Raw genomic sequence first — 16,391 nt, 5'->3', positions numbered from 1 at the left:
TGTCTACTGATCCTGTGGTGAGGAGGCTGGTTTTCTTTGCATTGAGTTTCGCTCTGTACTGACGGCCGCAGTCTTTGACCTTCATTAAGCACTCCACGTCCTCTTTCTGCAAGCACGGTTGGGGCATCTGCATATCACAGGTTGTTGTTAATGCGCCTTCCCCAATCCCAAGGCCATGTTCTTCTTCACACTGTCTCACACCTCTGATGATTTGCTCAGTGTACAGATGGAACAAGTAGGGTGAAAGAATACAACCCTGATGTACACCTCTCCTGATTTTAATCCAGGCATGGTTGTTTCCTTTTCTGGTGGAACACATCTTGTTTTGGTCCATGAGCAAAATGAAGTTTTCTAGAAACCCCATCCTTGTCACTGTTATCCCTAATTTGGGATGCCTTTACATAGTCAGTAGGACACAAGTAAACATCTTTCTGGTAAGCTCTGCTTTCAGCCAAATCCATCTGATGTCAGCAACGCTATCCCCTGTTCCATGACCGTCCTCTTCTGAATTCAGTTTGAAATTCCCTGGTGATGTACTACTGTAACCATTTTCTTAATAATCTTCAACACAATTTTACTTGCATGTGATATTAATGAGACTGCTTGATAATTTGCACATTCTGTTGGGTCCCCAACCCTGAGACCAGAAGAACTAGGTGGTGCCCTCACTACTGACTGCTCTGAAAGGGATCACGTTTGGAAGCTGGATAGAATCAGAGAAAAATGTATTACAAAATACAAGGCCTACAACCAGGCCAAACTTCTCGGTGAGATGAGAGACTGGTGGAAACCCACAGGTTGCGGTCCTCAGTCACCCTGCGGGTCTGGAAATGAGCTCCCCGAGGGCCGGATGTTCAGTCCAACAATTTACAGGTCTGCAAGGGGAACACTAACCCCAGGGAAGGAAGCACATCCTAGGAGAGCCAACCATCTGAGAACAGAAGGGCAGCCTTGGCCTCCCGGCCAAGTCCACAAGGGTTAGGGAAGAAGAACAAACGGGAGCAGGAAACACAGGGCGGAAGTAGGAGAAGCCGGCGACCTTGTGGGGCTGCCACCTAAGAGATGAACCGAAATTCAGCGTCAGAGTCGCTGAATGGGAAGCTGGTCTGCTGGGTAAACGTCCACTCCACAAGGACACGTTTTTTGAAAGGTGGGGGTGGGGCAGCGGGGCGGAGCCCCGGAGGTGCTGGTGTGTGGGGTGCCAGAGCCCCGCCAGCATGGTGTCTATCGAAACCTCAGGGCTTGCTGTGGCTCCCCCCTCTCTGCCTCCCAACCTTCCTGCCAATGGTGGCTGGGGCACCTCTGGCTGGGCCCGCGGACTCACCGAACGCAGGGACTGCAAGGAGGGCGCTCTGGTCACTTTGGGGGTGCAGGCGGAGGAGGGCTGCAGATGCTCCGCGCTGTAGCTGCGGGACTTGCCCAGCTTGGGCCGAGTACTCTGGCCCAGGGCTGCGAAGAGCTTTTTCAGCCCCAGGCTGGAGGCAATGCTGCTGCTGCTTCTCCTGTTGGGCGCCGAGGGGGCCGCCGGGGGCGGGCGGGGCCCCGCACTGGCCTCTGGCGATGCTCTGAAACACAAGGGCGGACAGGAGCCGGGCTGGAGCGGACCAGCAGCAGTTGTACGCAGGGAGCTGGCGAGCAGGCCGCAGACAGAAGGGCCGCAGTGAGGAACTTTAGGGAGAACCACCCCGACAAGACATAACGGCCCCTGTGTCTTTGTCCAATGCAAACGGTTTGCATTCAACTACTAAACAAAAGGTTGCCCGTTTGAACACACCCAGAGGTACTGGGAAGAACGGCCTGGCGATTACAGCCAGGAAGCCCCGTGGGTCAGTTCTAGTGTGCGACACCGAGGGTGGACAAGCGTCTGAATCAACTTGACAGCAAAGGTTTCCACTCTGAGCCTGTGCCTTCCAGGCAGTGGAACCCCTGATCACGGACAAAGAGCAGACCCTGGCTCGCAGGGGCTTCTAAACGAGAAGACGGGTCACCTCCAGGTGGAGAGACTGGTCTTGTGCACATTAGATATGTTACCAGGAGGGACCAGTCCCTGGAGAAGGACGCCCCGCTTGTTAGAGTGAATGAGACAGAGGCCCTCAGTGAGAGGGATGGGCACTGGGGCTGCAGCAAAGGGCTCAGAGGTAACAACTGTGAGGACGGAGCAGGGCTGGGGTGTTTCTTTCTGTGTACGCAGGATCTCAAGCAGTAGGAGCCCAAACCAGGGACTTGCACCTCAGGGAGCTCAATGTCCTCCCCGCCCCTGCCCCACCTCATCCCCCCACACACCTCCCTTCTCAGCCCAACCCTCACTAAGGAACTGGGGCCTCCAGGAGCTCTGCTGTCTTCTCCCCCAACCCACTCTGCTCAACCCACGCCTCCGTTCTAGAAATTGGCCATGCTCAGGAGATGGGGGAAACAGCTGGGGCCAAGGCCCTATGGCAGAAGGAGGCTACTGTGTTCAGGAACAGAGAGGGACCAAGCTGCTGGAGCTGGGACTGATGTCCAGGGAAAGCAGGAAGAAGTTCAAGGTGAGGTCAGATGCGCTGGCAGAGGGTAGCTCATGTTGGGTCCTGTTAGATGGAGGAAGGAGTTTGATTTCCATTCCAAGTGAGAGGGGGTGAGAGAGCTTAAGCAAGGCCTAAATTAGTTTTTAAAAAAATCACTTAATTAAGGTTTAAAAAGAAACTGTGACTATGATTGGAGAAGGGCTGGTGAGGGGCAGAGAGCCCTACATGATCTCAGTCATGTAGGAGGGTATAGCATTATATGCCTCTTGTGGTGGGTTGAGTTGCGCAGTCAACCACAAGGTCACAGGTTCGAACCCACCAGCCCTCCCTACCTTAGGAGGAAGAGGATACTGCTTCTATAAAGATTTCCTGCCTCAGAAATCTAAAGGGGTAGATCGACCCTGCCCCATAGGATCACTATAAATCAGAATCAACTCAATGGAAGTAGGTTTTATTTGGGGGGATTTCAAAATGTTCATTGGGAATGCCATTGTCTTTCCGTTCCATTTCTTCATGAACATTTTGAAGTCCTTCACACAGCATGGAAGTCGTGTAACTGAGGGAAGGAGAGATGGCAGTAAGGGCGGGCTTAGGAGATGACGCGGACTCGGGTGGGAGGGAAGGCAGACAGCAGCAAGGTAAACCCCAGAACTGGGGCCAAGTACTGATGCACAACACAGTGCTTATTGGGAAGCAGATGGAAGGGGGCTGCTTTGTCCGGAGCTGTGTTGAGTATAAGGAGGCTTTAGACAGCCTAAGTACTGGTGGTGGTGCAATGGTTAAGCACTCGGGTGCTAACAGGCGGTTCGGGAGCTCAAGACCCCCATCAGCTCCCGAGAGGAAAGACCTGGCTCTCTGCTCCCACAACGTCTTCAGCCTGGGCAGTCTCATGGGGCCGCTCTGCTTTGTCGCTGTGCTGTCACTACTAGTTTGGATCGATTTCAAGGTTGGCAGCAGCAACAGCAATGAGACCCTGCAGTGCAGATGGCAAGGACAGCTGGCTGGGATCTACAGCTCTGAGCAATGTGGTTCTCGGGGACATGTGGAGCCATGGGCTCTGTGGGGTCACCAGTGGAGCGGGGATGACCGAGTCAGGGCTCCGGGCTCACAAAGACTTCGAGTCCCCAAGACAAGGGCTCAGATTCTCAAAGCTGCAGGACCCCGGAGCTGCAGTGGGACAATGGAAATTTGAATGCTGGGCTGCTTGCTTGCAGAAGAGGACAGCCCAGAAGCAGATGAGACCCCCCTCAGAGGGCGACCCCACTCTGGGGAGGGGCTCGGCATGTGACTGCCTGATCAGCCCCTGGAGCTGGAGACTGTGCAGTTGAACGCTCAGGTACGGAAGGCTCAAACACTTCAGACAAAAACGGATAGGGAAAAGCAGGGGTCTGGGAAGCCTCTCGGAATGTGGGAGTAGGGTGGGGGTGGAGTCAGTCATGCAACAGCTCCGAGGGTATCGTCCTCCACACAGCGCCCCCTGACCCCGAACCCCAGCCAGGACTCTGCTCCCGTCACTCACCCTGCTGGCCCATGCCCTCCAGACCTCCGCTCTCTCCTCTGCAGGCCTCCTGATGGCTCCTGGCTGGGTGTGGGTTCCTCCAGGGAGAGGGTAGTACCCATGGCACTGATGGTGCCAACACCTGCTGGGCGGGGTCCTCCTGCAACAACCAGAGCACGGCTCCTGTGTTGGCCTGACCCACCCCCAGGCAGGTGCAGGAGGGGCATTTCCAGCCACTGAGGCAGGAGAGGGTGAGGTGGGTGGGGATGGGGGTTCTGGTGGAGCTGGAGATTGAGAACAACCAGGAAGGAGCAGGTAGAGGAGGGAACAATAATGAACTGACCCCTCCCCCAGCCCCAAGTTCCCTTTCCCTTAGTGGAAGGGGTTACAAGTTGTCTAGCTAGTAGACTTGGGAACAGGGTTTGAGTTAACTCAAAGGGACTCTACAGGACAAAGCAGAGCCACTTCCAAGGCTGTTGGAGACTGTCAATCTTTGTGGGGCAGACCGCCTCGTCTTTCTTACTCAGAGTGGCTGGTGGGTTTGAACCACCAAGTTTTCAGTTAGCAATCTGGCACTTAACCCATTGTGCCATCAGAGCTCCTGGTCTGGTACATAAACCTCAAAAACCAAACTCACTACCATGGTAGCCAGTTCTGACTCATAGCAACCTGACAGGACAAGAGTCGAGCTGCCTTGTGAGCAGACGAGACGACCTCATCTTTCTCCCTTGGAGTGACTGGTGGGTTTGAGCCCCAGACCTTGTAGTTAGCAGCCCAACGCCACCTGCACTACAGCACCAGAGCCCCTTCTGCCTGGGACATAGTAGATTACTAGTAAACACTTGAGGAATGGAGGTAGGAAGTAACACCCCTTTATCTTCTATCATTGGATATATTGTTGTTGGGAACTTGAACTCAGGGGAACCCCATGTGACAGGCAGAACTACCTCTGTAAGGCTCGCTCATTAAGCAGAAAGGGTACATCCCCAAGACAAAAACAGCATCGTGTGGGAGGGAATTTCTAACCGAGTTAACAATAGCCACTGTGTTATAGCATCTACTATGCACTGAAAGATGCTTACTTGTGTTTTATTGACCATGCCAAAGCATTTGACTATGTGGACCACAACAAACTGTGCACAGCCTTGTAAACAATGGGAAATTCAGAACATTTCTTGCACTCGTGAGGAACCTATACATGGATCAAGAGGCAGTTGTGTCAACAGAATAAGGGACTACTGCATGGTTTGAAATCAGGAAAGGTGTGTGTTAGGGTTGTATCTTCTCTCCATATTTATTCAATCTATATGTTGAGAAAATCATCAGAGAGACTGGATTATATGAAGAACTTGGCATCAGGATTGGAGGAAAACTTATTAACCTGTGGTAAGCAGATGACACACCCTTGCCTGCTGAAAGTGAGGAGGACTTGAAGCCCTTGCTGATGAAGGTCAAGGACTGCAGCCTGCAGGATGGATCACAACACAGTATAAAGAAAACCCCGATCCTCACGATTGGGCCAATGTGTAACATCACGACACATGGAGAAGAGACTGAAGTTGTCAAGCATTTTGTCCTGCTTGAATCTACAATCCATGCTCCTGGAAGCAGCGGTCAAGAGATGAAACCACGCCCTGCGTTGGGCGGATCTGCTGCGCAAGACCGTGAGAGTGTGGAAACACGAAGATTTGCTTGGAGGACTGAGGTCCCTTGACATAAGCCATGGTTTTCTCAATGGCCTCGTATACGTGGGAAACTTGGACACTGAACAAGGAAGACCACGGAAGAATCCGTGCCTTTGAGTTCTGGTGCCAGCGAAGACTATGGGGAGTACCACGGACTGCCAAGGAACAAACACACCTGTGTTGGAAGTCCAGCCAGGGGACGCCTTAGAGGTGAGGATGGCGAGATTTGCCTCACGGACTTTGGGCAGGTTGGCAGGAGACACCAGCCCCTGGAAGAGGACTCTTGCTTGGAAAAGTAGAGGGGCAGCAAAAACGAGAGGAAGGTCCTTGACAAGATGCACAGTGGCTGTGACTGGCTCAAACATAGCAAAGGTGGTGAGGATGGCACAGGACTGGGTGGTGTTTTGTTCTGTTGTACGTACGGTGGTTATGAGTCAGAACCGCCTGGAGAGTGGCACTACCACCACCACCAGCAATCTTATGTGCGGTTGGCACTGACATCATTCCATGTATTTCCAGGAGATGGCCTGCTCAGGTCCCACGGCTCCTGCTCAGGTCCCACAGCTCCAGGCCTGGGGAACGAGCTTCACCTTCCTTCACAGCCAGCATCTTCAGTGCACACGGTGGGCCTGAGCAAGGGGAAGATCTGCCCAGAAAGCCCATCAGATCTCAGAGCAGAAGCGCTGCAGGAAGTGGTTAGGGACCAGCCAGCAGCCAACCAAGAGCACGACCCCGAAGGAAGCCACAACTTCACATGCGGTGAGAGGGACTTCGGGGTGAGGCATTTTGGGATGTGTAAGTAAAAGAAAGGGAGAAGGGAAAGTGGGCCCTGTGAGGGAGAGGTGGCCAGCACAGCAGTGGATTCGCATTGCCCGTGAGGTCTGCAGTTGTGATCTCTCTGCTCCCCCTCCCCGCCAATTCTCCCCCTGACCCATTCCCAAGGTTTCCATCCCCTCAAGCCAGCCCAGGGCTGCCAGAGCTGGGGACACATTAAAGTAAGGGCATAGGGGAAGGACTGTCATCTATCTCGACCTAACCCTGAGAGTCCAGTAGGTCACCTCAGCTCACAGCATTGAAGAGCCCGAGGCTGCAGATGCCCAGGATTCCCCACAACCAGAGAATTCTTTCCAGGAGCCCTGGTGGCATTGTGGTTACAAGTGGGACTGAAAACCAAAAGGCCCACAGTTCAAAACCACCAGCTGCTCCATGGGAGAAAGACAGGGCTGTCTACTCAGGTAAATAGTTACAGTCTCAGCAACCCACAGGGGCAGTTGCACCCTGTCCTAGAGGGTCACTAGGAGTTGGCAGTGAGAGAACTCTTTCCAAGGACAAGAGATGCTATGCTATGCCTTTCAGCAGCCTTGTCTGTGGACACTTCCCCAGCTGTCTAAGCTGGAGCAGGACTCTGGGAATAGAGGGCAAAGCCAGAGAATTTTCTAGCACCATGTCCCCTAGACAGCATGTCACCTGGACAGAGAAGGTCTCAAGGGCATGGCGGATGTGTGGTGGTTACGTAATCTGTTGTCAATTTGAGACTTAAGAGTGAAGGGGTGGAGTTTAGCCTGCCAATCAGGTCACAGCTTGATGACATCATTTGGAGGCACTAAGGAAATAGTTTGTTGGAAGTGGGACACACACTCACTCCCTGGGAAACATTGTAGCTGACAAGACACATAGAGCCACACTAGTGCCCTCAGCTGGCCCCTGCCAGTAGAGACCCCTGCCAGGGCGGAGATGCTTATACTGCCACTGGATCCGCAAGACTTTCCACCCATGGGCCTGTGATCTTCTCTCACTAGCACCAATGCATGTGTTTCGTGAGTTTGAAGAAGACTTTATAGATTGGTATTGGACATATGGGTTAATATTGGACTTATGGACTGGGCTGGGACGTTTTCTCAATATTCAATTAGTCTTGTACATAAACCTCTTTCTTATAAACATGAGTGTCTATGAATTTGTTTCTCTTAGTCTACCCACACTAACACATTTTAGTACCAGGAGTGGGGTACTAGAGAAACAAGTCATAAAGATGGAGAGTGGATGTTTATTTGATCTACACCTCATGGTGGTTTTTCTTCTTTGTCTAGCCAAAAGTCAGATATGTCCATGCAGTTTACTGGGTTGTTTTCTGGAAAGAATATGGTAAGTTAGTTTTGATCATTTTGTCTGGTTGTTGTCTTTGTCTATTTTTGTTTGAGATGATGAAAATGGATGCTGTTAATGCATATTTTGAGCTCAGAGGTAGAAATTGCCCCATGAATTTCTCAGAAACCATGCTGCTTAGGGAAAACGGCTGACAGAGAAGGTTAAAATGACTGACAGAACGCCTGGCCCCGGCTTGATGCTGTCAGAGGCCTGATTCCCTGGGAGACTTTGTAGCTGACAAGACTCATGGAGCTAGCTAGTGCCCTGAGCTGGAGGAGTACATGGAGACCCTGCCAGCGCTGAGATGCTTACAACGCCACTGGACCCACAAGACTTTCCACCCACTAGCCTGTAATCTTCCTACACTCAGCATCATTGCATGTGTTGCTTGAGTCTGAAGAGGACTATAGAATGGTATTGGACATATGGGCTAATATTGGACTTATGGACTTACTCTGGACTGGGCTGGAAGGTTTTCTCAATATTCAATTACTCTTTATATAAGTGCTTTCTTATACACATGAGTGTCTATGAATTTGTTTCTCTAGTCAACCCAGACTGACAGAGAGAGCCTGCTAGTGGAATCTCTGGATGCCTCCCCCACAGTGTCTGGAACCCCAGGCTGGCAGTGGGAGGTGCTTGGTCAGTGCCTAAGAAAGGAGTGACAGGAAGATGTTGGAAGGAAAGGGCCTGGCCATACATCTAAGTTTCCCTGTTGCCCAAGCCAGAACTGCTTGTCCGCCCATGGTTTCCAGCAAGTGAGTGGGCATCTTCACTGCCACCCCTGAGGTGGGGTGTGGGGGTCTGCCTAACCCGGCCCCTGGCTCATATTGATGTTAAAAGGAATTCTGTATACAGTCAAGGGATCCAGCATCTTCCCCAGGAACCTTTTGCTGCTCAAAGGTGCCCGAGGGGCAGGGACAGTGGGAGTAGGAGTGGCCTGTGCTATTTGATGAATCATGTCACTGATTGTGTCTAGAAACTGTGACATGAAGTGAGGTTTGCGATGTGTATCTGCATCAAAGATAATGTGTATATATATGTGTGTATGTATATGTATATATGTGTACATGTATGTATATGTATATATATCATATTGAATGAAGGGGGAAGTGCAGAGTGGAGACCCAAGGCCCAAGTGTCGGCCAATGGAGATCCCCTCACAGAGGGGTTCAGGAGAGGAGATGGGTCAATGAGGGTGCGAGGTAGTACCGATGAAGAACACAGCTTTCCCCCAGATCCTGGATGCTTCCTCCCCCCAACTACCATGATCCGAATTCTACCTTGCAGGGCTGGATAGGGCAGAGGTTGTACACTGGTACATATGAGGGCTGGAGGCACAGGGAATCCAGGGTGGATGATACCTTCAGGACCAAGGGTGTGAGGGGCGATGCTGGGAGAGTGGAGGGCGAGTGGGTTGGAAAGGGGGAGCTGATTACAAGGATCCACATGTGACCTCCTTCCTGGGAGAGGGACGGCAGGGAAGGGGGGGAAGGGAGACTCCGGATAGGGCAAGATATGACAAAATAATGATGTATAAATTACCAAGGGCACATGAGGGAGGGGGGAGCGGGGAGGGAGGGGAAAAAAAAGAGGACCTGATGCAAAGGGCTTAAGTGGAGAGCAAATGCTTTGAGAATGATTGGGGCAGGGAATGTATGGATGTGCTTTATACAATTGATGTATATATATGTATGGATTGTGATAAGAGTTGTATGAGTCCCTAATAAAATGTGAAAAAAGAAAAAAAATTATCAAGGAGAGAAAATGAAAACAGAATCCCAGCTGGGCCAGGGGGGCCAGAATCCCCAGAGGTCAGTCCCTTACCTTTCTGGCTGTTCTCTTGGGGCAGCTCTGGCTCCCGGCTGCAGGGGCCCCTCTCCACCCTGCTCTCAGGGGTGGTCTTTCCCCAGGATTCCTGTGGTGCCCAGGGGTCACTGTTGTTGCAGTTGGTGGACAGCGCCAGCTGTGGGTGTCTGGCTCGGAGGCTGCAGGGCGGGGTCTCACAGGTAGTGCGTACCCCACTTCTTGGAGGAGGCAGAGGAGAGTCCGCAGGTTCCTCTTGGCCACTGGGACTTCGAGGCCTAGCCAGGGCTGCCTTTCCATGAGGCACCGGGGAGGAGGCTGTTTGCCTTGAAGAGGGAGGGGTTGGCACCCGGCTCTTGCAGGAGAAGGAGGCGGCTGGTTGATGGACCGAGTGGGGGGCAGCAGGCTCCACCTGGCTCTGCTGCAGCGAGGAAGTGGAGTAGGCTGTCGCAGGCTCTTGGCTTTCCATAACCCGGGTCTGTCCCTCTGGCCCGGACTGTGGGCCCTTCATCGATGAGGGCTTGGCAGCGGCTGTCCGGCATGGTGTGTGGGAAACTACCAGGTGAGCACAGGCACTGTCCAGCCCGGGCCTTGGCCACCCCGAGGAGCCCAGGGGGGCCCTCTTTGAGTCCAGGGAAGGAGGCGTAGGGGCAGCATCTTCTCCCGGAAGCCCGGTCTCCATTAGCCACTGTCCTCTGCCTTCTGTCCTCTCACGTCCAGCTTCTATCTGGTCCACAAGCAGCTGAGGCTGGGCCTGAGGGCCCTGGGGCAGCTCCACCTTCCCGGACCACCTGTGACCCCCTCGAGGTCTGGCGGCCCGAGCTCTGCCCCGCGCTCTGCTGGGATGAGAGGCCGTGGTCTCCTCGCTGTCGGTCCTGCCGCTGTCCGAGGTGTCCGTGCTGTCTGGGGCGGAGTCCACCTCCTCTGGGCGCCGGACAGCCCCGATGTGCGTCTCTCGGATCCACTGTGAGCGGGGCCTGACCGGGGCGCTCGGGACCCCAGATGTAAAGCTCTCAGCCAGCACCCTGTCCACCGGGCAAGCCGCTTCCAGTTCCTGAAGGACCCTCGAGTCTGGGTGTGGCCGCTGGACGCAACTCTCGCAGTCCCGTGGGGGCGCCGGCGGGTGGAGGGGCGCTGCCCCCGAGTCCCTGTGCATGTAGTCAGCGAGGTCCGGCTTGGAGCGCAGGGGGCCCTGGACCGCCGCCCGCAGCCCAGGGCTCAGCCCCCGGCGCTGGCGCTGTTGCAGCCGCTCCTGGTAGCGAAACTGCACATCGTGGGCGGACTCATCCTCAAAGCGCACGTGGGACGTCGGGGAGGGGCCCCGTTTGGGCCACAACCCGCCGCTGGAGTCCCCGCTGGAGGAGTCGCTCAGGTTCCCATTTGTGGGACTATCTCTGAAGGGAAGGGGCATCCTGGGGTCCCGGGCGGGGCTCCTCCGGCCGTCTCTGAGGAAGACAGGAGAGAGAGATCACCACTGCCACACCATCTCCCGGGGTGCAGTCTCCCAGGGTTCCGGGCACTGCCACCCACGATGTCCCGGTGGGGGTTCCAGCTCACAAGCCCGTCCAGTGGGCACTATGCAAACCCCACTGCCTTCCTGGGCACCCAGACGCCCTGCCGTACCCTACTCCACCCCACCCCCCACTCGCGCGTGCGCCGTGTGTGAGGACGTCCTCCACCAACTATCTAGATGGGACGAAAGGGATGACGGCAGTTAGGAAATCAGCCAGGAACAGCAGGCAGGATGTGTCTATGCTAGCAAGGGAGGAACAGCTCAGAAAAGGGTGAGGTGGCACTGACGGGGAGAATCGGTTATCTTGGGGTATGTTTTTGATGGTCATCTGAAAAACACCACCACCCAAATGAAAATCTTAGAAACTGGGGGCTCAGTCCAAGCCCTTGGGGGCATCTGCAGAGCTGAGACTCTAGGTGGTTAAGAGGTGCTCACACTGGCCCGATATGCAGTGGGCAAGGTGGCCTCGCATGCCTGCCACTTCTGACTGGGCTGTCCCCCAGTAAACGATGCTCAGAAAGGGGTGCTATAGGGTAATTGGTCTACTAACCACAGTGTTGGTAGTTCAAGCCCACCAGCTGCTCTGCAGGACCAAGATGAGGCTCTCTGTTCATATGAAGATGGATAGACTCGCAACCACAAAGGAGCAGCTCTATCTCTCCTGTCCTACATTTAGGGTCTATGACTGACGGCAGTGGGTTTGAGCAAGTGGATCTGCCTGCTGTGGGATGTAAGCCCATGACAACAGACTGCTGAGAACCGTGGCCAGCCTTCCTGTGAGCTGCAACTCACACCCAGACAGACCCAAGGCTCCAGTAGCCAACGAGATACACTGCTTAGGGACCCAGAGAACGGGTATATATGTACACATGGTTTTTAATAAAAAGAAAATGGCTTTTTTCGAAGGAAAAAGTTCATATATAATAGTAGCATCTTCATTTGCAAATCTACCTAGTCAATGAAACACTCTTGAACCTGTTAGGGAGGAAGGGGCCTGGGAGGGCTAGGGATCCAGCTCAAATGGAATGCAGGGCCCTCAGACAACACAGTGTGACCTTGCATCCTGAGGGTGGGGCGGGGAGTGAGTCGTAGCTGAGAGCTGTGAACAACAGCACGGTCCCCCTGTCGGCAGAGATTGCGCAGTGTGGCATGCCTGGCACCCATGTGGTTGTGGCAAGAGTTCTGTGCCTGTGGGGTGACAGATTCCTGTTGGCTGGATTCTGCTGTGCTGCACCAAGAGCTCACCAGAGGGTCATGGACCCCCACCGGCACTTGTCCTGCATCAGCCTTCAGGGGTCAGAGGATGGTTTTGTGGGGCCCTTGGTTTCCAGAAGCCCTCTGAGCCCTCCCAGAGGGAAGGAGCGTCCACTTCACCGCACAGACACAAGAAGATCTCAATGAGCAGAAGCGCGGCCCTCACCTCCCCTGCCAAGGGAGGCCAGCACGACACAGGACCTGCCACTTGGAGTGTCCAGACAGCAGCTAAGACACAGCTGCCCTCCCTCAGACAGGCCCAGGGGGACACCTGCTGTGCTCACAGGATGTGGGCTGCATGTCTGAGAGGGGAGAAACATCAGGGGGTTCAGATTCCATTGGCCGCTTCAGTGATCAGAACCTTGGCTTACATCAGGGTGAAATGCACATCCCTTAAGATCTACTTGAAAGGTGGAAACACAAGTTTTGTTCCAAAGGTGAAATGAAGGTGAGGTGAATCACAGAAGGCATCTTCAGTCCAATTCCTCAGACCCAGAGGTGCCTACAAGCAGAGCTGGGAACAGTGCCCAGAGGTACGGGGAGGGCTTTGGAGACAGGTGCGGAGGGAACAGGTACTTCAGCAGCAAGTGGAGCCCTTGCCTGCCAAGCTTCTCGAGATGAGGCCACATGGGCACCTCCACAATCATTCCTCTTGGAGAGGGTTTTGGTCTGCACTCAGAAGCTCTGCTGCAGCCCTGGGACTGTATGGCCTTTGAGGGGAGCCCCGTGTTCTGCAAGGACACAGTCCTCACCACATCATCCCAGCACAGGCTGTGTGCTCTACGGGACTTATTGTACCCGTTAGGGTCCACAGGGCAGGAGCACATCGGTGGCATCCTTCCACACGTCACCCCTGCATCTGTTGCTATGGTCTGCCCTCTTGGAACCAGGAGCACCAGCCTAGGTGGGGCCTAATGGCCAGAGCTTGCGCTTCCTGGTGCTGCTCAGTTTCTACTTGAATTTTCTTCCAGAGAATGAAGCTACTGCTAAGCTACCCACTCACCTGATGGGAAAGCTCTGTCTGCTCAGGCTTGCTCCCGCCCCCTCCAGCCAAAGGTAGGTTAAAAAAGCCTCAGGTTAAAAAGGGAGTCTGCTTACCCCTCCTGGCACTGAGCTGCCCTGCGGTAGGAGGGACCCATCTGGGCTGGGGCGGGCCCCCAGCCTGTGTGGCATCCAGAGCTCACACAGGATGGCTCTCCAGGGGTGATCTGATGGAGCGTAACCTTCAGAAGCATCTGCACTAAACCATCTGGTGTGGATTTTTCAGCTGGACCCTCTGAGGATCCACCAGTGCTGCCAAGTCAGTCATTCTTTTTCTGGACACAGCAGCTGCTAAAGTGGGTCACCTTGCATATCCACAACCAAAAGCCAGGCTGACAAAAGGGGGCCCTCTGAAGTAGGTATCGGGGTCGCTGTCAGCTGCTGAAGTGATCTGCCAGAGGAGAAAATGTCCAAGAGGACATTTACACTAAAGTCCCGAAGCAGACATTCTTGCCCAGAGGCTACCCAGCCCAACCAATGCAGCCGCACAAAACAGAATCAGAAAGAACCCTGGACGTCCCAGGGCAAGGACAATTAGAAAGCCTCCAAGAAGTCACGTCCATTCCCAATTCAGTGTTCAGTAGCCAGGGGAGAGGCAAGGCACAAAACAGCGATGCCTCAGTTGTCAAACGCAGTTTGTTCCAAATTCATGTTCCAACTCCAAGAAGTTCGAGAACTGAACATATATTTCTCATAAGAAATAATGGGGAAACTTCACTTAGCCAACCGCTTGTGAGCATCACCCAAGGGTGGGTGCTTGGTGGGGGACAGAAACCTGGCCCCACAGCTGGGCTTTGTCCCTCCATTAAGGACCCACCAAACATCTCGATCCCCGGGCATGCCTCCCACTGCCAGTGCATCAGCTGATGACTGGGACAAATGGACACTCCTACAGCACTAACTGCCCTGGTGGCAACAATGGGCACTGCTGCGCAGCGGGAGAAAAGTTAGGTGCTCCTCTTCTGTGAAGACTCCAGCCAGAATTCTGTGATGCTCACCTTCCCGACACAATTGCTGAAGACAAAATGGGCACATAAGCAAACGTAGTGAAGAAAGCTGATGGTGCCCGGCTATCAAAAGATAAAGCACCTGGGGTCTTAAAGGCTTGAAGACAAACAAGTGGCCATCTAGCTCAGAAGCAACAAAGACCACATGGAAGAAGCACACCAGCCTGTGTGATCATCAGGTGTCAATAGGATCAGGTATCAAGCATCAAAGACCCAGAACAAAAAATCATATCATTGTGAATGAGGGGGAGCGGAGAGTGGAGATCCAAAGTCCATCTGTAGGCAATTGGACATCCCCTTATAGAAGGGTCACAGGGAGCAGACGAGCCAGTCAGGGTGCAGTATAGCACCAATGAAACATACTACTTTCCTCTAGTTCTTTAATGCTTCCTCTCCACCACTATCATGACCCCCATTCTACCTTACAAATCTGACTAGACCAGAGCATGTACACGAGTACAGATAAGAGCTGGAAACACACAGAATCCAGGACAGATAAACCCCTCAGGCCCAAAATTGAGAGTAGCCATAGCAGGAGGGTAAGGGAAGGTGGGGGCAGAAAGGGGGGACCGATCACAATGATCTACCTATAACCCCCTCCCAGTGGGTTGGAAAATAGAAAAGTGGGTGAAGGGAGACATCGGTCAGGGTAAGACATGAAAAATATAATAATTTATAAATTATCAAGTGTTCCTGAGGGAGGGAGGGTGGGAAGGGAGGGGATAAATGAGAAGCTGATACCAGGGGATCAAGTAGAAAGAAAATGTTTTGAAAATGATAATAGCAACAAATGTACAAATGTGCCTGACACAATGGATGGATGGATGGACTGTGATACGAGTTGTATGAGCCCCCAATAAAATGACTTAAAAGAGAGAGAGAGATTCCAGTCAGAGAATCTCGTGTTTACATCGACTTGACAGCGCCCACCACCCACAGTAACGTGCCAGAGGCCCTTTTGAACACACTGCGTGGATTAGCTGACATAACGCTCACAAAGCTCCTTTAAGACAGGCAAGCATGACTATCATTCCCATGTTCCAATGAGGAAACAGAGACGTGGAAACTTCCCCAAAGGCAGGAAGCTGGTAACTGGCAGAGTTGTCTTGACCTGTCGGCCTATCTTGCTTCCTGGAGACTGAGTCCCTCACCCCGCAGGGAGCTTGGATGGCGTTCTCTTCATCATTGTGTTCGCAGAGTCTAGCTCCAAGCCTGGCACTCAGCGGGCACCACACAGTGTGCTGACTGGCTACCTGGATCAAAGCAGGGCCTGAGATGGGGGAGAAGGGAGACGTGCACAGTAGCAGGCAGGCCTACGCCTTCTCCCCTGGACCCTGCCCAGCCAGTCCTCCCAGGCCTGCCTGGCTTGACCCCACTCACCGGCTGCCCGGGGCCATGAAAGGCATGATGTCGTGGCTGGCCCGGAGGGGCCGGGTCCTGGCCTTCATGCGGGCATGCTGCAGCAGGTGCGTGGCGTTCTCATGGCTGGGGCTCAGTGTGGGCTCCGGCTTGGCACTGAAGGTTCGGCAGGGTGGCATGAAACCCAGAGCAGGCAGGAGGGATTAGGAGAAAGCAACATGGATTAGAAAGGCTTTACCGGGGCTGAGCCTGGTGCTGCCAGAAAAGAGCCCTCCTGTGCAGCCCTCCCCCGGCGCCCATACAGCCTGCCCTCCTAGCCCGGGGCTCTGGACACCTGCTGGGACAGGAGGATCTAGACAAGGGTAGGGCAGTGTCCAGATTATTCTATTGTCCCTTCCCCAGGCAGACAGCTGGAGTTCCCTGGGAGGCGGAGGAGAGGGACTGACTGGGGTGGCTGCGCTGGGCCTGTGCCCGGGCAGATGGCCTTTACACGCAATGCCACTCTCCTGCTGGCTCTCTCTCTCTCTCTCTCTCTCTCTCTCTCTCTCTCTCTCTCTCTCTCTCTCTCTCCCTCCA

The 16,391-nt window shown here is 53.8% G+C and overlaps 1 protein-coding gene across 2 annotated transcripts in view; it reads right to left on the bottom strand.

Annotated features, from left to right (window-relative positions):
- KIAA1614 (KIAA1614 ortholog) overlaps positions 1-16,391 on the bottom strand; it is a 40,136-nt gene that overhangs the window by 13,558 nt on the left and 10,187 nt on the right. For both annotated transcript variants that reach the window (XM_075528078.1, XM_075528071.1), the window contains exons 4-7: positions 15,837-15,971; positions 9,663-11,086; positions 4,024-4,162; positions 1,325-1,565 (exon numbers count right to left, since the gene is read on the bottom strand). In XM_075528078.1, coding sequence (XP_075384193.1) covers positions 1,325-1,565; positions 4,024-4,162; positions 9,663-11,086; positions 15,837-15,971 — 1,939 coding nt within the window. The remainder of the gene's footprint in view (positions 1-1,324; positions 1,566-4,023; positions 4,163-9,662; positions 11,087-15,836; positions 15,972-16,391) is intronic.

This window comes from Tenrec ecaudatus, chromosome 1 (genome assembly GCF_050624435.1).
Source record: "Tenrec ecaudatus isolate mTenEca1 chromosome 1, mTenEca1.hap1, whole genome shotgun sequence".
NCBI lineage: Eukaryota > Metazoa > Chordata > Mammalia > Afrosoricida > Tenrecidae > Tenrec > Tenrec ecaudatus.
This window is presented reverse-complemented; position numbering and strand designations above follow the sequence as displayed.